Source organism: Ochotona curzoniae, unplaced genomic scaffold, assembly GCF_017591425.1.
Source record: "Ochotona curzoniae isolate NIBS_2020 unplaced genomic scaffold, NIBS_Ocur_1.0 scaffold_2587, whole genome shotgun sequence".
Taxonomy (NCBI): Eukaryota; Metazoa; Chordata; class Mammalia; order Lagomorpha; family Ochotonidae; genus Ochotona; species Ochotona curzoniae.
Window position 1 is genome coordinate 14,593,527 of NW_024467096.1, and position 22,068 is coordinate 14,615,594.

A 22,068-nucleotide genomic window follows, 5' to 3' on the forward strand; every position below is an offset into this window, starting at 1 on the left:
CTATGTTTTCTTCTGAGATTTTAAAATTTATTTTTATTTGAAAGACTGAAGGAGTTATAGAGGAGGAGAAACAAAGAGAATCTTCTGTTCACTGATGTACTTCTCCAAATGGCCACAGTGGCCAGAGCTAAGGTGATCTGAAGCCAGGGGCCAGGAGCTTCTCCTGAGTCTCCCATGTGGGTGCAAGGGCCCAATGACTTAGGCCATCCTCTGCTGCCTTCCCAGAAATGGAGCAGCTGGGACTTGAACCAGTATCCATATGGGATGCCAGCATTGCAGCCAGACACTGACTCCTCTTCTGAGATTTTTGTATAGTTTTGTTTCTTACATCTAGGTCCTTGATTCATTTTTTAATTAATTTTTGTTTATAATATAACTTGAGAGCCACCTTTACTATTTTGCTGTAAATAACTAGCTTTTTTTCCAGCAACATGCATTAAAGGCAGTTTCCCCTCTGGGTTGTCTTGGGATTTCAGGGAATCTTATGATCTGACTTGATTATTTCTGAAGCTTCGTTTCCTACAACTACCTCTTTTTCTCATGTGCCTGGTCACCAATCACGTCCTTTGCAGCTTCTTGCACATACCGTGTTCTTTCACACCCATCTGGCTTTCTGTACCCTCTCCTGGGCCAGGAAACACTCTGCTGTATCTCCTTTTCTCTGAAGATTCTGAAGCTCCTGCTAGTACCGTCTTTGCCGTCTCAGGACAGGCAGTGCAGGTGTCTGGGCTTGCTGTCGCATCCGTCGCACTCTTGGGACTCCTTTCTGATGACTTCTGTCTCCAAATCTCAGCATTTGATGCTATGCCTGACATATGTTGAATGAAGTGACAGACATTCTGGATAAAGCCCATTTTATCCTTTTTCTTCCTATTTTTTAGTGTGGAGAAAGTGTTTTTATAAAGTAAGATAATAGGTGTTAGATTTTTTCAGTATGGTAGCACTGCACATAAGCTTTTTAGCTTTCCTGTTTCATGAAATCTAGAAGTATTGGAACCACCAAATAAGAAAATAGTCATTTTAATTGGAATGACATTTAATATGTAATTATAAATGAGTAATAGGTAATATAAATAATAGGTGATATTTACTGAGTGCTGTGTGGGAGTCATTGTTCTAAATATGTGACACTGCTCTTTTATTTGTGGCCTTGTGGGAGAGCAGTCGGAAGGAACAGCTCCAGGTCCGTCAGCCTCTATCAGCTCTGTAATGAAAACATCTGGGCAGCAGCAGGTGTGTGTGAGCCAGGCCATGGGAACCACCAAAGCCGCCACACCCAGCGTCGTCAGTACCACATCCCTGGTGTCTACACCAAACCCCATCTCCGGGAAGGCCACAGTATCAGGTCAGTTATGTCATGGTACTGTTTTTCTCTGCTTTTCTCTTTGGGCCAGAGTATTTTTGTAGGATCTTACATAGTATTTGGGTATACTAAATTGCTAACAATTAACCCAGCAAGATTTTCCATACAGCTACTTTTGAGGTTGATTATTATTTAAAATGTGTATGAAATTAAGCCCGAGGCCTCAAATGTATCATTTAAAAGTTCTTATTCAGAGGCAGGCTTCTTGCATATCATTCAAGACCTTGGGTTGCCTGTGTCTCATAGCGGAGTGCTTGGGTTGAAGTCCCATACCCTCTGACCCTACTGCCAGCTTCCTGCTCACGTGCACCCTGGGAGAGCAGGGGCGATGGCTCAAGTAGCCTGTGTGGGATGCATACAGTGAGTTTCCAGCATCTGGATTTGGCCTGGCTCAGTCTGCTGCTCTTGTAGACATTAGGAGAAGAAATCAATTTAATGAAAATCTTTTTTTATTTGTTACCCTCTCTCTTGCTTTTTAAAGTAGTACAATTTTTGAAAAAATATTATTCAACTAGTAATTTTGGTAATACAATGTAACTGTGGCCACTGGCACCCTATTGGCTATTTTCATAATGTGTTATGGAGTATTTTCTCCATGAGGAAAAAATGAGCGAACTCCCTTTTTCCTAACTCCCTTTCTCTAGCTCCCGTGTCTCTGCCTTCCCTCTGCTTCCTTCACTTCTTCCTTCCTTCCTTACCAGTTTTCATTGGAACCTGTAAGGCATGCTATACAGTTCTTTGCTTTCAAAAGATACATATGAACCACGGATGCTCCAAATCATGATCTTTCTAAAGAGAAATTCACTTGAAAATCAGAAGGAAAGGGAGGCACAGAGATCTTGGATCCATTGGCTCATTCCCTGAATGGCTGCAGCTGGCAGGCCTGGGCCATGTAGGAGCAGCCAGTTCCATCATGGATTCCCAACATGGGTGTTGGGCTCAGGTACTTGAGCACTTTTCATTGCTTTCCCAGGCACATTAGCAGAGAGCTGGAGTGTAAGCAGAGCAGCCAAGACTCTAGCTGAAATTCGACCTGGGATGCTTGCATTGCAACAGTCTCTTGCCCTGGGCCATGACACCAGTCCCTCAAGTCCTGATTTTTACTAGGGTAGTGTTACAGAGACCCTTGATCTGGCACGATACACTTGGCTGGCACTTGAAAGAATTTGTGGGAGATAGAATTAAAAGATAAATTCGTAGATTTGGAAATCATTTTTGTTTTGTTCTTTGAATGATAGCATAAATCCTGAGGCAAGATTGCCTTGATTGTAATAATCGCTGCCATAATCTTATCATTAGTGTCAGCGTTTTTGTTTTTACTCTGTAATCCTTATTTTGAATTCTAAAATTTAAAACACTATGAAAACCAAAGGTTTTATATTTCATTGCTAATTCTAGCACACATTTTTACCTCTAGTGATAGTTTGTTTATACTACTTATATATTGCTGTGATTTTGCCAAAGAACCGTTGATGTGTTAGATTACATCATGCTGTCTCAGTTGCACAGGGGACTGATAAAATTTATAGTTTTGTTTCCCAAACTTGAAACATTAATTTTATTTTTGTTTTTCTACAATTTAGTGCAGAGAGATAGTTCTGTAAAATACAGTAAAAATGTCACAACAATGTCAAAGTGTCCCATGGTCTTCTAAATACACTTAATTTCTGTATTACCTTGTTGCAGATTGGTAATAACCAGTTCACCAGCTGGTGCCGGTCCACAGAAAAAACTATCAGTAAGAGAAAGGCACACTCACACTCAAACACATGGCTTTTCTTTGGATGAAAGACCATGGATGTTATTGTCATTATTCTTACTGCTACCTTCTATACGTGGCTTCACACAAGCTCTTACATCTTGTTTGCTTTGTGCATGGAGAGCAGAAGAGTAAGGCAGACTGTATTTTCCCATTATCCCTATCTCCCGATTAAAATTGGTTTTGGATTGGCTCAGCTGCGGCCATTGCTGCCGCTCGGGGAATGAAACAACAGATGGAAGATCTTCCTTTCTGTCTCTCCATCATCTCTGTATATCTGACTTTCCAATAAAAATAAATAAAATCTTTAAAAAATTTTTTTTGATGCATCATTGGAATGGAAGCAGAATGAGCAAGGGAGGAAGCAGATGAGGTCAGAATGTGTAAGGCAGGGGAACCACTGGAGGGTTTAAGCTATAGAGTAACAGGATCTGCCTCACCTTTGGAAAGGGAGTGGCATTGATCCATATAAATCCTGGGGCACTGGGTGAAAACTGGGAGTGGATTACTAAAGAAAATTCAGTGATATATCTGGGAATTTGCAGCAGAATAAAAAGAACAGAGAACATAGTGGGAAGAAAAGAGCCACTAAATAAAGTACAAAATTTCCCCTTGGTCTCAGGGACTGGACTTCCACAAATGAACATAGTGAATGAAAGTGACTCGCCTGTTTAAAAAAAATCAAGTTACTTGGGACAGGAAATTTTTTTCCTAAGATTGATTTATTTATTTTTATGGGAAAAGCAGATATACAGAGATGAGGAAAGACAGAGAGGAAGATCTTCCACCCGATGATTCACTCCCCAAGTGGCTGCAACAACTGGAACTGAGCCAATCCGAAGCCAGGAGCCAGGAGCTTCTTCTGGGTATCCCACACAGATGCAGGGTCCCAAAGCTTTGGACCGTCCTCAACTGCTTTCCCAGGCCACAAGCAGGAAGCTGGGTGGGAAGTGGGGCTGCCGAGATTAGAACCGGTGACCATATGGAATCCTGCCTCGTGTGAATCAACAGACAGTAGATCTTTCTCTCTCTTCCTCTCTTTATATCTGACCTTTCAATAAAAATAAATCTTTTTTAAAAATTACATTGTGATTGAACTTCTCAGTAACAGTGCTAGAAGCTAAGCACATTTCTGTTGTAGAAAAACAGAAATAACCTGTTCTTGACAACGTAGAGCACTGCAGTGGGAATCACAGGCCGTAGTGCTTAGAGGACATTCAGAGAGGTTGGGGCAAAAGGAAGTTTACATTTTGTTTTGAAAGGCAGAGTGACAAGGGAGGATAGACACAGAACTCTTCCATTGCTGATTCATTCACTAAATAGCTTGGCCAAAGCCAGGAGCCGAGAGCTGCGCCAAGGTCTCTCCTGTGCGAGTCAGCGACCAGGCATTCAGGCCATTATCCACTGCCTTCCCAGTGCCTTAACACGGAGCTGAACTGCAAGTGGAACAACCAGGACTCAAATTGGCACTCCAGGATACCAGTGTCACAAGTAGCAGTTTAACCTGCTGCAGCCATACCAGCCCCAAGGCTCTTAAAGGCCGACCAAGGCTTACATGACATATTTTGAAATGATAATTTTTTTTGCTGCAATGATTAGTAGCTCAGAAGACAGTAGTCATAGGTTGGACAGTTAGTTTGTGGGCAGGTTCCATGTAGAGGTGACTTTTTGTATTTTTATAAGAAAACCAGCTTCTGTGGAAGCAGTGGAGTGGCAGTTATCTGTGACAGTCACTGTCAGAGAAGCACGCATGAGAGCCCTGCCTTCATCACCTGTTCGTTAGCTTGATGCCTTTTCTGTTAGACCGTGAGAGTCTGACAACCCTTACATTCCTTTGACACTTTAAGTTAGAATTCTTTATTGTTGAGTGAAGGTAGGAAATTTTTCTGACAGGCAAACTTTCAAATACATTTCCTATGCACCATATTAAGAAATGATACCCATGTATATGTTTTATTAAAACGAAGAAGTACAATCCAGATAAAAAAACCAAAGCCTATGATCAACAGAAAGGCGAAGGGAGTTCCTAGGATGAGGGGGAAGAGCTGGCCCTAAGACGAGGGCTCTGTGGTCGGCCTCGAACACAGCGGTCAGTTAGGGCAGGCAGAGCTCATGGGGAAGGGGACTCTCAGTGGGGATATGTCACCCCGTGGAGAGCTAAGTTGAGGGGTGCCTCAGAGCGCTCCTCAAGGAGGTGGAATGGCTTAGTGGGATGCGGAAAGAAACTAAGGAGAGGCAAGGGAGAAAATGGCTAACTGGGAAATAAAATGCAGTCGTGCTGTGCTGCTTTAGATCAACCGAGAACAATTCTGGATTATAGAGAAAATGGTCTTAGTGCCTTAAAGGGCTTATCTACTGTAGTACTAAGTCAGAAATTAACAAATCATGGCCTGCAATATCGATTCTTTTAAGCCTTTTGTAGTTTCTTTTATTTACAACTGCATAGCATATAATATTTTTATTTTAAAAATTGGAAAATATCAAAACATTGACTGTTGGCCCTGTTCCCTGAAGGCACGTCTTAGCAAGAACTTACCACTTGACTGATTCAGCATTCCTCCGTTCCCAGGAAACACTCTTACTTAAGGTTGTGTTCTAGAAAATATTTGTGATGATTAGCTCAAGTCAACCACTTTCGGTACTGTAAGGTCCCTGTTATTTACCAGGTGCTAAGCTTTTCCGTATGTTGATGTTGTTAGTATTCTCCAAATTCTTTAACAGTGAGACTTTGATTTTGCTACTGACCCTCTGCTTAGAATACTCTTGTACTGCAAACAGTTCGAAACTCTAAAATAAAAATGAGAGACTAACCCTTTCTAAAAACAGAATACCTGGCGTTTGAAATATAAGGACCACACAGAGGTTCAGGAGATTGTAAGGTGTGCCTGCACATTGAAGCATTGGTTATGTAGTGACAGTGTGAAGGAGGTGCGGCACCAAAGTGAAATGGCCCCTGAGTGATTGGAGCTGATTTCAGGAATATTCTTAGGCTGTGGGAAGCCAAGATAAATTTTTAAGTAGGAGAGTAGCAGTTTTCTGCATCAAAATATGAAACTTCCTGTCTTGTCCTAATCATAGCTATGTAGCAAACAGTCATAGAAAACACATGGAAAGAAGTACCTCAGTGCTGGCATTTGTTTTTCCTGCAGTAGGACTTCCCTTTTCTGTTAATCCTGCTTTTGCAGAATTTCTCTATCAGTTTTGTTATTGCAGGTCATGACATTGTTTAAATAATACTATGCATTTTTTTGTGTTGTAAAGGATTTATTTTATTTATTTGAAAGGCAGAGTTACGGAGAAAGGGAGAGGTGGAGAAATATGTTATCTGCTGCTCTACTGCTCCAAGAGCCACCACAGCAGAGGACTAGGACACGCCGAAGCCAGGAGCCAGGAGTTTACTCCAGGTCTCCCACATGGAGGCAGGGGTCAAAGGATTTGGGCAATCTGTACTGCTTTCCTAGGCATATTAGCAGGGACCAGATTGGAAACAACTGCCAGGAATGAAACTAATGCTTCAGTATGGATGTTAGGGTCACAGGGGCTTAGCTTGCTGCACCACAGTGCCTGCCCCAACAACCCCATTTAAAAATAAATCATGTGGGGCCCGGCGCGGTGGCGCAAGTGGTTAAAGGTCCTCGCCTTGCACGCCCGGGATCCCATATGGGCGCCGGTTCTAATCCCGGCAGCCCCGCTTCCCTTCCAGCTCCCTGCCTGTGGCCTGGGAAAGCAGTCGAGGACGGCCCAAAGCTTTGGGAACCTGCACCCGCCTGGGAGACCCAGAAGAGGCTCCTGGCTTCGGATTGGCATAGTATCGGCCCGTTGCGCTCACTTGGGGAGTGAATCATCGGACGGAAGATCTTCCTCTCTGTCTCTCCTCTCTGTATATCTGCCTTTCCAATAAAAAAATAATAAAAATAAATCTTTAAAAAAATAAATAAATAAAAAATAAATCATGTCAGGGCCAACATGTGACAAAGCAAGGTAATTCTCTGCCTGCAGTGCCAGCATCCCATAAGGGTGCCAGTTCAGCTCCTGGCTACTCCATTTCTGATCCTGCTCCCTGTTAATGGCCTTGGAAAGCAGTCAGGGGTGGCTCAAGGCCTTGGGCTCCTGCACCTACTTGGGAGACCTGGAAGAAGCTCCTGGCTCCCAGAAGCAGACCGACCCAGCTCTGGCCGTTGCTGCCATTTGGAGAGTAAACCAGCAGATGTGAGATCTCACTCTGTCTCCCTCTCTCTGTGTGTCTCTAACTTACAAATAAAATAAATTTTAAAAAAATAAATAAATTTCATCATCACATCAGTGATCCATTGTGAAATTGATGGTACTTGTGTCATTTTGCTTCCACAATCCTTTAGAAACTTCCTCCTGTGAGAAAATAAGAGTAGTAAAGAGGGCAAGAAACATGAACACCTGATCTCCAGCTTGCCTTGTCACCCAACTTCTAGGTTTGTTAAAGATTCACTCCAGTCAATCCAGTCCTCAGCAGGCTGTCCTGACGATTCCCAGCCAGCTGAAACCACTCAGTGTGAACACATCGGGAGGCGTGCAGACTATCCTGATGCCTGTGAATAAAGGTGGGTCTTCCAGCGGTGGTCTGCCATGCTGTGTGGCCCCGGGTCATCCAGAGGTGGCCCGGGGGAGTGGGAGTTCCATTCTCTCTGCTGAGAGCTCTTCATTGTGCAGCCTGCCTTCCATCCGTCAAGCTGCTTAGTTTCAGGAACCTCAAACCCTGTGTTACCAACTCTAGGGCAGGAAGGAAAGACCAGGTGAGCCACGGGTTTTGATTAAGGACTTATTCCTGAAACTTATCAAGGGGAACAGTTTAAGCACTAGTGAGAGTTTGGGATTGTTGTTAGTGACAAATCCCTGTTTATACAATTTGGTTTGTGTAGCTTAGTCCCCTTAGTATGAACACTGATAGTCCAAAGAGTCAGATCTGTATTAAAAAAAGAAGCAAACTTTTCCTGTCTTGAGATTGTCTGAGTACTGTCACTCTAAGCTAGGGCTATCACTTGGGAGTCAGATTCTTCTCCTTAATAATTTGGCTGGGGCCCAGCATGGTAGCCTAGTGGCTAAAGTCCTCGTCTTGCAACTGCTTTTCCCATATGGAAAAGCAGCAGAGAACGGTCCAAGGTCTTGGGACCCTGTAGCCACATGGGAGACTCAGAAGCAGCTCCTGGCTTCGGATTGGCTCGGCTCCAGCCATTGTGGCCACTTTAAGAGTGAACCAGCAGACGGAAAATCTTTCTGTCTCTCCTCTGTAAATCTGGCTTTCCAATAAGAATAATCTTTAAATAAAAATAATAATTTGGGCTGACACAGAGGCATAATGGGCTAATCTCCCACCTGCAGTGCCAGCATCCCAGAAGGTGCCTCACTTTCCATCCAGCTCCCTGCTAATGGCCTGGGAGAGCAGTGGAAGATGGCCCAAGTGCTTGGGCCCCTGCAGCCATTTGGGAGACCTGAAAGAAGCTCCTCACTCCCAGCTTTGGCCTGGCCCACCTCTAGCCCCCATGAAGGGAGTGAACTAGCAGAGATGGAGAATCTCTCACTGTAACTCTAACTTCAAAATAGAATAATTAAATCTTGAAAAAACAAATACTAACGTTTTCCTCTATGTTACATACACTCTCCTTTTTCCTCTCCAGTGGTTCAGTCATTTTCCACCAACAAATCACCTACCATTCTGCCTGTAGCTGCTCCAGCTCCAGTCATCCCCAGCCCTGCTCCAGCAACTGTGGCAAGAGGTATGTAGGATCTTACAATACTGTTGTCCAAATGTTTTAGGCAGGATGTTATTATAGTCTGAGTTCTTTGAGCTTTCAACATCCATATCAGTTTCTTGGAAGTTATAAAACAGCAAAAAAGTGTATTTCATTTGTAGTACTCCTGTTTTATAAGGAATTCTGAGTAGAGAAATGACATTAAGGAGGGCTTGCAGGAAAAGTCTTTGATGCTAACGTATGAGAAGACGTGTTGGGCAGAGAGTGGAGATAGAAGCTGGAGCTGCAGCAGTGGGTGTGTGGTCATGGGGCTCTGATTGAAGACTCGGGAAAGGAAGGGCGTGCACGAAGACAGCAGGTGTTGTCCTCCATCAAGACATGAAGTAGTGGGGCTGATGTGGGGCTCAACAGACTGATCTTCTGCCTAGAAGCACTGGCATTTCCTAGGGGTGCCAGTTTGTGTCCTGACTGCTCCATTTCCCATCCATCTCTCTGCTTACAGCCTGGGAAAGCAGCTGAGGCTGGCTCAAGTCTCTGGGCCCCTGCACCCATTTGGGAGGCCCAGAGGACACTTCTGACTCCTGGCTTTAGATTGGGTCAGCTCACGCAGTTGCAACTGCTTGGGGAATGAGCCAGGAGATAGAAGACATCTCTCCCTCTCTCTTTCAGTCTGTAATTCTGCTTATCAAAGAATTCAAACAGATCTCGTGTGTGTGTGTATGTGTATTTGTTTATGTATTTGAAAGGCAGAGTAACAGGGAGGGAGAGACAAAGTTCATTTGCAGCTTCACTCCCTAAGTGGCTGTAGTGGCCAGAGCTGAACCCGGCTAAAGTCTGGGGTTAAGAGCTTCACCTGGGTCTCCCACATGGGCAGCTGTGGCCCAAACACCTGGGCCATCCTACGCTACTTTCCTAAGGATAGGAAGTGTGAGGTAACCAGCACATGAACTGGTAGCCATAATAAGATGCTGGTGTCACAGGCAGCATCTTAATGCACTTGGTCTCAATACCAGCAACCATGGATTGTGGTGCCATCTAGGGCACCTAGAGCAAATTCCTCATGAATACCATGGGACAACTGTATTTAAACCTGTATTTTAAATCGGTTGTGATTGGCTTGGAAACTCACAAGTACTATGGATCAGATTTAACTTTTTTATTGAATGTTAGAACACAGTAAGATCATGTTGAAGGTGGTAAATTTACAGAGATGATAAGGAAGAGATTGTAGCATTAAATTTAGAACAAGCTGACATTTTAATATGGCATTGTTCAGGGATAGGAGGGTAGCCCTTTAAGAAATATCTAAAACACCAATTCATTGCCCCTACCCCCGGCTAACAGTTCTTCCCTTGTCTACTGCCCCTGTGATGGGTGACGTCTGGAGCCATCTCAGCCTGCCGGCAGTGTCCCTGCCACAGCTGGAGGGCTAGCCTCCCCACCAGGCTGCAGTGCTGCCACACAGATCCTTTCCCCCGGGCCCTGACCGCTCTCTCTGTTCTTGCCTTATAGTGAAGGTGGAGCCTGAAACACCTGCGCCCATTTGCCTCTCCCAGGAGGGCCCGACTGCCGTGACAACAGAAGACAGTTCGGAGCTGGGAAACTATGTCATTAAGTAATTACTCGGCACTTTCTGAAGGAGTTTTGCTTGGGCTGTTTTTGTGGTACTTTGTGAAAAATGCTGCCCGTGATAGCTGGGTGTTTGTGGAGTTGTGTGTGTGTGTGGAGTAAAGCCCTCAGGGGTGCCAGCTGCCCTTCTGCACTGGGCAGGTGCGCTGTCCCACTTGGTAGGCAGTTTAAGAGGCTCCATTTTGTAAATTAGGTAGCCACACCCCTGCCTAAATTTCCATGATGACTTCATGGGCCACGCACACTTGCTGCCTTAAAGTGCCTCCTGATAGTTTCCAAATCAGAAAATCCCCTCTAGCAAGTGTTTGAACTGTCTCAAACTGCTGAGACGATCGCCTCTGCAGCAGTATCTGGAGCATGGTGGGCACCATCCAGGATCCCACTGCAGAAAGGTGGTGTGGCTGTTTGATTTTTCATGTAGGTAAAATCCTATGTCTGTGGTATATGTTGCTTTGCCATTCCTAGGGTCTCATTTGTTTAGTCTGGATGTTTTCCATGGAATACTGTTTATAAAGAAGGCTTTCTCTAGAAGGAAAGATATAACTGATATGTTGGTTTCAAATTATAGTTCCCTCAAGAAGGAGAAACACATTAACAGATAAACATGTGTATATGTGTGCTTTAAAAGCTTGGTGGGGCAGGGCTGGTGCTGTGGCATAGTTGGTTAAGCCTGCACTTGCAGCTCCAGCATCAATGGGGGCATTGGTTCGAGACTCGGCTGCTCTACCCAGCTCCCTGCTTATGGCCTGGGAAAGCAGCAGCAAATGATTCAAGTCTTTGGGACCATGCACCTACACGAGACACCTGATGGAGGCTCCTGGCTCTGGATCAGCTCATCTCCGGCCATTGTGGCCATTTGGGGAGTGAACCAGTGGATAGAAGTCCTCTCTGTCTCTCCTTCTCTCTGTAACTCTTTCAAATAAAAATAAAATAATTATTAAAAAAAAGAACCAAAAGCTTGTGGAAGATCAAATTTAAAAGGTTTATTTTGCTGAAAAAATTTGAAGCTCATACATGTGAGGGTGTCTTCAAAAGTTTGTTAAAAATGTATATCATGATCTCAAATGGGGGAGCGGCAAGAAACTTTGAATTTCATTTTCTGTGAGCTTTTAAATTACTTTTGTGTGGGTAGAAGCTGTTACACATACTGGATTTGTTACCTTAATTTTCTTTTATCCCCAGGATCGACCATTTGGAGACTATCCAGCAACTCTTAACAGCAATAGTAAAGAAGATTCCATTAGTCACTGCGAAAAGTAAGGCAGTTACTGACTATAGGGGCATTGCTTTGCAAGCTGGAGACTGCCTAGGGTAGTGAGTCAGTTCGTTTCCTTTTGTAAGTTAGTACTGGAGTTTTAGCTATGCACACAGCTCATTTGTTAGGGCCTTTGAATTTACAGTCTGTTGGTCATCCAGTTAGTCTTTTACGATTTTTACATCTATAGAAGGAATATTTTAGACTTATTTTTGCCTGTAAATCATATATATAATTAAAATTCTGCTTTGGTTTTCAATGCTTAGTAGTAAGGAAACATCACTGTCCGGTGACATCTCTTGTGTCATCCCCATTGCACAAAGGGGAACACTGAGGTAAGCAAGCTTGTTCAAGATCACACGGCAATGGCAAGGCAGGATACAAACCCAATTCTGACTGTTGCCAGCTCCAGTCTTTTCTCTAACTCTCAGTATCACTTACTCAGTGGAAATGTTTGATTTTCAAGACCTCCAGAAAAATGTCTGCTATGTCAGTATTAGCAAGATTAAGTAATTTGGGCCAAAATCAGCAGCCCGAGGAGTGGGTGTTTCTGTGTGTGCTTCTGGACAAGGTTACCAGGGATTCTTAAAAGGAAGCTGGGAAGCAGATGAGTCTGTCACTTGCATGCCTGGGGACAGAGAAATGACAGACCAAGTACAGAGCAAGCTGCTAATTGTTTCCACTGTAAACAAAGGGAGGATCCCCTGTTGCGCCCAGTTCATGCTTAGGAGGTCATGCTGAGACAGCTCAGTGCCAGTTTGCTAGACTACAGAGCAAGATTCAGAAAGCTCCTGCTCTCTCCCCTTCCCCCTCTCTCATTCTCTCACTTAGATGCAGGCACAGAATATGAGCACTGAGTTCAGAAACCACCTTTCCCTGCTTTCCCCTTGCAGCTGGGAAACATGGAGCCCAGCCAGGAGCTGTGGCTTGCTCACGCTGCTTAGGGAGTTAAGACCAGGCCCAGCTCCTGGAAGTGTGTTTCCGTTTTCCATGGATTTCCATGCTTCATGCTGTGGAAGCCGGTTTCCTAAGGAAGGGAGCTGGCTGAGGGCACACAAGTGAGATGCTCTCTCCCAAGGAGAAGCTTTCTGTGCTCTGCCTCTCAAGGGCGCCTAGGGAACCTGGCCCATGGAGAGGGCGGAAGAAGCTCTTTGCGTTGTAGCAGCTCTCTCAGTGTGCTGGGTGTGTGCATTCTAGGTGAAGACGCCAGCTGCTTTTCTGCAAAGTCGGTGGAGCAGTATTACGGCTGGAACATTGGGAAAAGGAGAGCTGCTGAGGTAATGCCCCTCCGTAGGCCTGTGAGGAGAAAGCCGGAAAGCCTGTGCCTCCCGGCCACTCCTGAACCCTGCGCTGCACAATAATGATGCTTGCAGCACAGCGGGTTAGAAGTAATGGTGATAGAGGATTCCCTCAGTTAGAAACCCCACTTTCAGTTTCCTAGCTTTTGCAAGACCAGATGCCTTTTTGTACACTAAAGGAAACATAATCTTGCATTTTCTAAAGTTTTTAAATAAACTGCAAAATGATTTTAAATGAATTGAAGTGTTTACTGACTGCGTACAGGCAGCTCCTGGTGATGTCCATTCCGTTGAGGCTGTGGGACAGGGAAGGAGCACACACACAGGCCTACCCAGGAACCGTGGGAAGTTAGTGTGCTTGGGGAAGCAGGAAATTGGTAAAAAGCTTTGAAGACCAAACCTAGACAAGTACGTCTCACTTTATGAGCCAGTAGTAACTCTTCGGCTATTTTTATTTTAAACTGGAGCTATCACAATCAAACTTTCTTCCATCAAAAAAAAAAAAAGCGTTCTGCTAAGTTAGCACAGTGATTTCACTGTTGTGTGATTGTCTCCACTATGCATGTGCCAAGTTGAAGAATTGATGTGATCCAGAAAACTTTTGTTTTTAAGTGGCAAAGGGCAATGACCATGCGAAAAGTCTTACAAGAAATCCTGGAAAAGAACCCAAGATTCCACCACCTGACTCCCTTGAAAACCAAGCACATCGCTCACTGGTGCCGCTGCCACGGCTACACCCCGCCGGACCCTGAGAGCCTCAGGCCCGACGGCGACTCCATTGAGGACGTGCTGACCCAGATCGACAGCGAGCCTGGTGAGCAGATAGAGCATCCCTACAGCCCCTTGGGCATGTGGTCACCTCGGCCCCCGGTGCCTGCTGCTCCCTGCTGCAGCAGAGGCGAGGAACCTGCCACAGACAACGGGCCCTTTGCTTACCTCTTGCCGTATGTACCCTGTCTCCACCTCCACTGTTAGGACTGCAGTTCCAAACTCAAGCCACCTGCTTTCCTTCACATAGAAGTGGCAATCCCTTCCTTTGTAAGCTAAGGAGGCCCTGCGGACAGATCTCCCCTGTTACTCTTATCTGCAGATCTAGCTGGGAAAGACACTAGTTAGGCACTGGAAACAACTTAAGTTTTGCGGGTAAAAGGCTGAGTGCCAAGGAGTAAACAGTTGTGTGTGGTGGCAGGGATTGGGGCCAGGCCCGTGATGGGTTTTGAGGGAGAGGAAGCATTCTGAAGTTATCCCTTAAGAATAAGAAAAAAGTTTGTCTTCCCAACCTCGCCCATCTGTCTTAGACCCTTGCAGCCCAGTGCTGGAGCCCTGCCTCCTGTGTGAGGCTTCCTGGCAGCTCCCCGCAGGCAGGAGGAGCCCTCTGTGAGGCGCCGTCCCTTCCACACACGGAGCTGGCTCCCGGTTGACTGTCAGAGTGCAGGAAGCAGCCCAGAAAAGGTCAGGAGCCAAATGCACTGCCACCATCTCGCTGTGCCCTGGCTGGGTGCTGCTCCCCCTGCTCTGCGGGAGTCCCCTCACTAGGGACTTGCTGTGCAGGATGCCCAAGAGTGTCAACAGCACTGTCCTCGGGACAATGGCAAGATGGGTAGTCCTGGCTCCTGGTACACTTCTAAGTGTACAGACTCGAAAGATGAAGAGGAAGTCAACTGTACTCAGGAGGGGGCTGTGCATGGCTGTTGATGGTGGGGGAAGCCAGAGCTCTGTGCTATTTGATCTTAGAGGGCAGTCAGTCGCATTGGTCACACAGGTTGTAAAGTAATGAGAGTCCTAGTTCTCATTGCTTAGATGCAAAGAATTTTAGAACTAGGGGTGAGGAAGGGGAGCTCCCTTGCTACTTGTACCTAGTCCTGTCTCAGGTCTCAGACTTGGGGGTCTGAAGTCCCGTGGTTCCCTGGCTGTCCTGAGTGCCCGTCACCGTCTTTGCTCAGAGTGCCCGTCATCGTTCTCCTCTGCCGACAACCTCTGCCGCAAGCTGGAGGACCTGCAGCAATTTCAGAAGAGCGAACCGGACAGTGAGGAAGAAGTGGACATCCTTACTCTCTCAGAGCCACTGAAGACAAACATTAAAAAGGAGCAGGAGGAGAAACAGGAAGAAGTGAAGTTCTACCTGCCACCCACTCCAGGCTCTGAGTTCATCACAGATGTCGCACAGAAGGTAGGGGCTAAGATCTGCGAAGGGGTCACAGAGCAGCTAAACTCGGGTGTGCTGTTGGGCTCCCGCCTGCCACATCAGAGCCCAGGGGTGAGGAAATGAACTACCCATGAAAAGGTCGCTTGCTGCACATGGACTTGAAGCAGCATGAGCTAGATGTTAGCCAGTTTGTAACTTTCCTCTCCTTTGCTCTGAGCTAACTTGGGAGAACCCCTTTCCTTCATGAGGCATGTTGCAGCATTTCCAGGGTATTCTGTGGCGGGCAGTCTTGCCTACCGTCTTCATAACCCCTCCATGCATGCCTGCAGTGTCGACACGGCCCCTTTACACAGGAGAGACTGGTTCATGCACCTCGACGAAACCCAGCAGCATGTGAGCCACCTGCCAGCTGCTCAGAACCCAAATGAGTCTCCTGTCGCTCAGAGAATGAGCAGAAAAGGCAGCAAGGGTGTTCTCCGCACCTCTTGCTCACTGGCTTTTGAGTCTGCCTCCAGACATCCCCGAGTGGTGGGCCTGCTGTCAGATGCCTGGCAAGTCCCAGCCAGTTTTTCCCTCCAAAGAATTCTGGAAGTGAAACCAAGTTTAATAGCATTTGAAATAATCCAAAGCCAAGGAAGACATGCGAACATCTCCGGTGGTTCTCTTTGGTACTGCTTCCTTGTGAGCTTGGTCTAGAATGTCTATGGGGTCTCCTGCTGACTAGGCACCTCTCTGGCTGCTGGAAAAGCCACCTGCTTGCTGAGAGGCTGCTTCAACACAGACGTGGCACCAAATAACTTCCTCCTGCTTTTCCAGATCGGGGTCATCCTGCAGCCTGTGGAGCTCCACAAGAACGTGTATGCATCCGTAGTGGAGGACATGATTTTGAAGGTGGGTGCCTCCCTGCAGCAGAGAGGACTTGAACTGCTGCTGTGGGCTTTAGAACAGAAGGTCAGGGTGCTGGGGTCCCGGGCTGTGCCAAGTAAGGGACAAGGACTGAGAAAAGCATCAGAGATGATGTATTTTTATAATTTCCTATCTGACTCAGGTTTCACGTTTTTTTTTTTTCTTCCTTTCCTCTGTGGCTTTTTAGTTGAGAAAGAAAAAAATGGTACCATCCTGTGGTTTACTCTCAAATGCCCACAATGGCCAAATCTAGGCTAGGACCAGAGCCAGGAGCCAGCAACTCTATCCAGATGTTCCCAGTGTGTCAGGGGCTGGAGCCGGGAATCAAACTCAGGCACTCCAGTGTGGAATGCAGGCAACCACTGGGCTGCATATGGACACTCCCCCTACTGATTTCTTCTTCTTTTAAGATTTCTTTTTGAGGACCCAGTGTGGCGGCCTAGTAGCTAAAGTCCTCGCCTTGAACATGCCAGGATTGCTTATGGGCGCCTGTTCTAATCCTGGCAGCCCCACTTCCCATCCAGCTCCCTGCTTGTGTCCTGGGAAAGCAGTCAATGACAGCCCAGAGCCTTGGGACGCTGCACCCATTTAAGAAACCCAGAAGACGCTCCTGGCTTCAGATCGTCACAGCTCTGGCTGTTGTGGTCACTCGGGGAGGATTGGATGGAGGCTCCTGGCTTCAGATCGTCACAGCTCTGGCTGTTGTGGTCACTTGGGGAGTGAGTCATTGGATGGAGGATCTTCCCCTCTAGCTCTCCTCCTCTCTGTGTATCTGACTTTGCAATAAAAAATAAACAAATCTTTTTTTTTTAATTTTATTTATTTGAAAGGCAGCGATACAGAGAGAGCAGAGATGTAGCTGCTGGTGCACTCCTCAAATGTCCACAGAGGCCAGGGCTGGGCCAGTCTACAGCAAGGTGTCAGCAGCTTCCTCTAGGTCTCCCACGTGGCTGGCAGTACTTAGCAGATCCCCTCCCTATCGGGGATGCCATAGCAGCCCTCACCTGTTTTTCTTAAAAACTTGTCCAGTGAGTAAAATCCATCTGCAAAAGATGTATTTATTTTTATTGGAAAGTCAGATATACAGAGAGGAGAGACAGAAAGATTTTCTGTCTGATGACTCAGTCCCCCAAGTGACTACAGTGGCCAGTACTGCACTGATCTGAAGCCGGGAACCGGGAGCTGTTCTGGGTCTCCCACGCGGGTGCAGGGTCCCAAGGCTTTGGGCCATCCTCGACTGCTTTCCCAGGCCACAAGCAGGGAGCTGGATGGGAAGTGGAGCTGCCAGGATTAGAATTGGTGCCCATAAGCAATCCTGGCATGTTCAAGGCGAGGACTTTAGCCGCTGGGCCACTGCACCAGGCCCTAATTTTTTTTATAGTCTCTTAATCCAGACCTTCAGTTTTCCTGCCTAGGTAACAACCATTCAGAAAATACAGAGTGAGGAGTGGCATCAAATGGCCATGCTTGGAAATAACAGTGTCTTTCCTTGTAGGCCACAGAGCAGCTGGTGAGTGACATCCTGAGGCAGGCGTTGGCAGTCGGGTACCAGACAGCATCTCACAGCAGGTACTGTCCCCACGGGGTCAGGGTGGCGCACATACCTCCTCACACTTTAATCTCCCATGGAGTCATTTTACATTAAAATCAATCTCTAGGAGGTACAATGGGACATTTTTAAGAGTCTGGTGACCCAAGGGTTTGCTATACCTTTGAGAGAACTGCTTGGTTGTGAAAGCTCAGCTTTGCCCATATGTCTGTAACCTGTATTCATTACCTCACAGACACCTGGGGCTGGTTATAAAGATTTATTTGGAAATCGATGACAAAGACACAGAGAGCTCTTTATCCTCTTGTCCACTCTCCAAATGGCCTTAATGTCCTGGACTGGGCCAGGTCAGAGCCAGGAGCCAGGAAATCCATCTGGGTCTCCTACATGAATACCCTGTCTGGGCAGGCTTCCAAGCACTTGAACTACCTTCCATTGCCTTCCTAGGTATATTATCGGGGCTGGATAGAAAATGGAGCTTTTAGAACTTGAATCAGCACCCTGATAAGGGAAGAGCAGTGACCCAACCAGTGGCTTAACGTGCTGTGCCTGAACGCCAGCCTGCAGGACCTTTTTTGCAGAATTGAACAGACACCAGCTCTTAGCTGCCATGGCAATAACAATGGCAAAGCAGAGCATTACCTGCCTTGCCTAATTTTGTCATTGTTTGATTGTTACTCCGTTATTGGAGTCAGGATGGTAGTCTTTGAAGGGTACCCTGTCTGTCAGTTATGGCAGATCCGAGATTCAAACTCAGGTCTCATTAGCTGTGTAGCCCCTAGGTTCACCATGACGGTGCTGACTCCTCTCTGGCCTCCGACAGAAGGGTAGGTAGGTCACACCCTGCTTTTCTTTCAAAGAAAATTGATATTATTTTATTCCATCATGTTACTAGTGTTGTAAGTTTTTAAATGATAACAAAATACATGAGGATATGAACAGTCTTAAGTCAGAGGGGTGTTAGATCAGAATTGAGCAGGATGTAACACACAGAAGCCTTTAGACAAAGAAGGGAGCAGGGAGTTCTGGTCGTGCTGCCCTTTGTCCTGCTCGAAGTCCGGGCCTCTTGTGGCCAGTTCGCCTCGGTGGAGCTGACAGTGCAGGCAGAGAGACTTGGCGCTCCGAGAGGACCGTCACCGTTCACTTGACCTGGCCTGACCCCGTGTCCCCTCCTCTATAAGAGACAGGAAGCCGCAGGGCCCTCATTTCCATGCGATTTGGCTCAGCTCTCAATCTGCCAAGAATGACAAACAACCCTTATTCTGGTCTGCCTTCCACTTCCTTCAGAGTCCTTTTCCTGCTCCTTGGCGCATCTCTGACCGGGAAGTCACATTGGACTGTGACTGTAGGGAAGCTAAGTTTCACAGTTTGGAAAGGAACTAATGGGAAGGGAGAGCTGGAGACGGGGCCAGAGGCATGCGAGATGCGGATACCTACCTGTCCTCCTCCGAGCCTGCCTTGCCTCACCCTACCCCTGGCCCCTGCGCTGACCGACTGCTGAGACCTGGGAGTCACACTGAAGACACTTCTTGTTTTGTTTTGTTTTGTCTTCTGATCAGGATTCCCAAAGAAGTCACGGTGAGTAATATTCACCAGGCCATTTGCAACATTCCTTTCCTGGACTTCCTCACGAACAAACACATGGGGATCCTGCACGAGGACCAGTGAGTGGACGCAGAGGCCTTGGCGAGGCGGGAGTGCAGCTGCCTTCAGAGCCTAGCAGCTGTAAAGGCTGCGATCGGGAGCAGGGCTACTTGCTGTGAGCCTCAGAATGCCATGGCCTACAAGCTGCTGCCTCTCCCCGCTGCACCGAGACACCAGTGCCCGGTTCCAGATGAAACCCTTTAAGGACAGAGGTTTGTTCCAGATGCCATAGTGGAGCTGTACACACACACTCCGTCGGCTCATGTTGCTGAGTGTAGCAGAGGTGCCAGGTGCGCGCCACAGAGCTGGCCCGAGCTGTGTCAGGCCTTTTGTTCCTCTAGGTGTGCTCAAGGCGGCACCAGGGGCCTGCCCTGCCGAGGACTGGAGGTTACAGGCTAGAAATGGACCCTTTCTGTAAACTGGGGTCCCGAGCAGCCCCACGGTTACCCTGAACAGAGAGGGGCTACAGCCCTCCATGCCATGTGTCAGCTCGGGAGGAGGCAGCGCCGTGTGGAGCCCAGGGCGCCTGGGTGGCTGCAGCCCGAGCAGCAGTCTCTTCTGAGAGCATTAGCGCAGCCATTGTCAGAGCACGTCACAGCCAGGAAGGGGAAGGTGTGACCATGAGCCCTGATGCTCTGCACACTCCTGCCATGTCAGTAACAGCAGCCACACACCCCGGGGCTTGGCCGGAAGTGTGTGCCCAGCAGGTAACTGGCTGCACAGCACTGGCACAGTGTGCTGGGACTGTTCTTTCCGTGGAGCTAGTGGCCTGTACTTCATCTGATGGAGTCCTTCCTGAGAAGACAAGTGTTGATGGAGACACCCGTGAGTGCCTTATCTGTTGGAGAAAAGACTGTCCAAGCCCAGAGCAGGGACACAGCACTCAGACACGTGAGACCAGCTCATGCATTGAGCAGAGCCCTCGGTTCGGTGCCCCAGATGCTGTCCCAGCCCCTCAGAGATGCTCTGTGAGGAAGGTGAAGAACGAGACTCCTCCTCTGAGTGATCTGCTCTCCGTGTAGTCCATAATGTTGGCGTCAGCAGGATGAAGCAGGAGGTGACAGGCAGGAGGTGACTTCCTAACTCAGCTTCCACACATTGCGGAGGTGAAGGTGTGTGTTCCATGGGACGCAGAGCCCAGCCTGGCCTAGAGCCAACTAGTGCAGTGCCTCAGCTCCAGTCCTCTGCACGGGCTAGCCCAGTGAGGCTGGTGGGAGGCTCGTGGGCAGCTCGTGGGCTCTGCTGGAGACCCCGGGTGGCAGATGTGATCCACAAGAGGACAGACTCATTGGTAACAGGTGTGAAAGCCTAAAGACATTACCTTTTTGTGAAAGAACCATTAAGTGATTTTAAATCTCGTGTGTTAATATTTCAGGTGTATTTGTATCAATCTATAACAGTTGTGTAACAAAAATGTCTACAATAAACCTTTTAGCATTTGTGTGGGTCTGTATGCCCTGGGATCACTGTAAGGCCACACCTTGCTCTTCTGTTTGGCTGCTCAGCGCAGGGGCCAGTTGCAGGTAGAGGCTCTCACTTAGTTCTTGCAATTAATTCTTTCCAGAATGGATTACAGCCATGCTGGATAAAGGATTAGTTACATAAATGCCTAAAAAAAAAAGACTGGAAGCTACATGTTAGCTGTGGACGTAATTATTCCTGACAGGGTGGGGGAAAGAAAACTGCATTCAAGCTTGACTACCTCAAAGCCAAGGCGAAGGGGGCAGTTCCTGTCACCCCAGCAGAGAACCAGGCTGGTGTATCTGGCAGGGAAAAGCGGCAGTGCCGCGTGCTCCTGCACCATGGCCCGTCTGCTGGGGCCATCTGCTAGCCTGTGGCTGAAGTCACCGCAGCAGCAGGGCCAAGCGTCCAGGGACGCTCAGAAAACCTTGGCTTGCAAAAGGCGAGAATTCCTGAGGCCGCTGTGCCCCCACAATGCACAAAGGGCATGAGGAGGAAAGGAGCCAGACCCAGGTGCCCATGCCAGGCGCTCTGGAGCGGCAGCATGGGGCCTGGACAGGGCTGCCACGAGGCCTCTGGATTGCTGAATGAAGACCCTGTGTGAGAGGCATCAGCAGGCAGCTCCGGTCCTCTTGAGCCCACAGAGCAGCAAAGTTCTCCCATTGGCCAGAGGTGGACTGCAGGGCCTGGGGAAGGCCTGGCATGGTGTGCTGCCAAGCATACAGGTGGGACATTGGTCTCTGACCATGACTCCCTTGGCCTGTGGAAGGACCCTGGCGGCCCAAGGCTGGTTGAGGGCGTACTGTAAGCTGGGGTCCTGGGCAGCCCCTTGGTTACATGACCCTCACAGGCCCCTCCAAGGCTGGTTGAGGGCACTACTGCAGCAGTGACTTTGGTTATGAAATAATGGTGTATGTTTTCTATTGGCTGAAGTTAGCTAACAGACTGAACTGCATTTTATTTTTAAAAACTTTCCCTTTACAGCATTAATACAAAAATGCTTATTTAATAGAAACTTCAGCAGATAAAGTATAAAAATAATTTTAAATCATCCCAGTCCTCCTCTCGGTCATCACTACTTTTGTGTGTCTGTGTGACCATATACCTGACCCTCGTCCCTCACTCAGTGTGGCATTCAGCAGTCTCCCAGATGTGGAGTTAGAAGGAGCAGTCTCTTTAGAAACCAGCTCCCCTAACTGTGAAGCCTGTTGGGGAGGTGGTGGGCAGGATGGCTTGCAGAAAGCAGGGTTGGGTCCACCTGATGGTGCAGGGCACTTCCACGGTTGCTGTAGCGCCAGCAGTGAGACCACAGAGTCTCCCCCCAGGGAATCA

The 22,068-nt window shown here is 47.5% G+C and overlaps 1 protein-coding gene across 1 annotated transcript in view; it reads left to right on the forward strand.

The window, feature by feature from the left end:
• The window catches only part of YEATS2 (YEATS domain containing 2), a 109,380-nt gene extending 87,740 nt beyond the window's left edge, over window positions 1–21,640 (forward strand). Inside the window, exons 21-31 of the mRNA XM_041002599.1 lie at window positions 1,165–1,345; window positions 7,571–7,699; window positions 8,774–8,872; window positions 10,361–10,463; window positions 11,660–11,733; window positions 12,930–13,009; window positions 13,643–13,844; window positions 14,974–15,200; window positions 15,993–16,067; window positions 17,578–17,651; window positions 19,191–21,640. Of these exons, the coding sequence (XP_040858533.1) occupies window positions 1,165–1,345; window positions 7,571–7,699; window positions 8,774–8,872; window positions 10,361–10,463; window positions 11,660–11,733; window positions 12,930–13,009; window positions 13,643–13,844; window positions 14,974–15,200; window positions 15,993–16,067; window positions 17,578–17,651; window positions 19,191–19,299 (1,353 nt within the window). The 3' untranslated portion in view covers window positions 19,300–21,640. The remainder of the gene's footprint in view (window positions 1–1,164; window positions 1,346–7,570; window positions 7,700–8,773; window positions 8,873–10,360; window positions 10,464–11,659; window positions 11,734–12,929; window positions 13,010–13,642; window positions 13,845–14,973; window positions 15,201–15,992; window positions 16,068–17,577; window positions 17,652–19,190) is intronic.
• The last annotated feature ends 428 nt before the right edge of the window (window positions 21,641–22,068 follow it).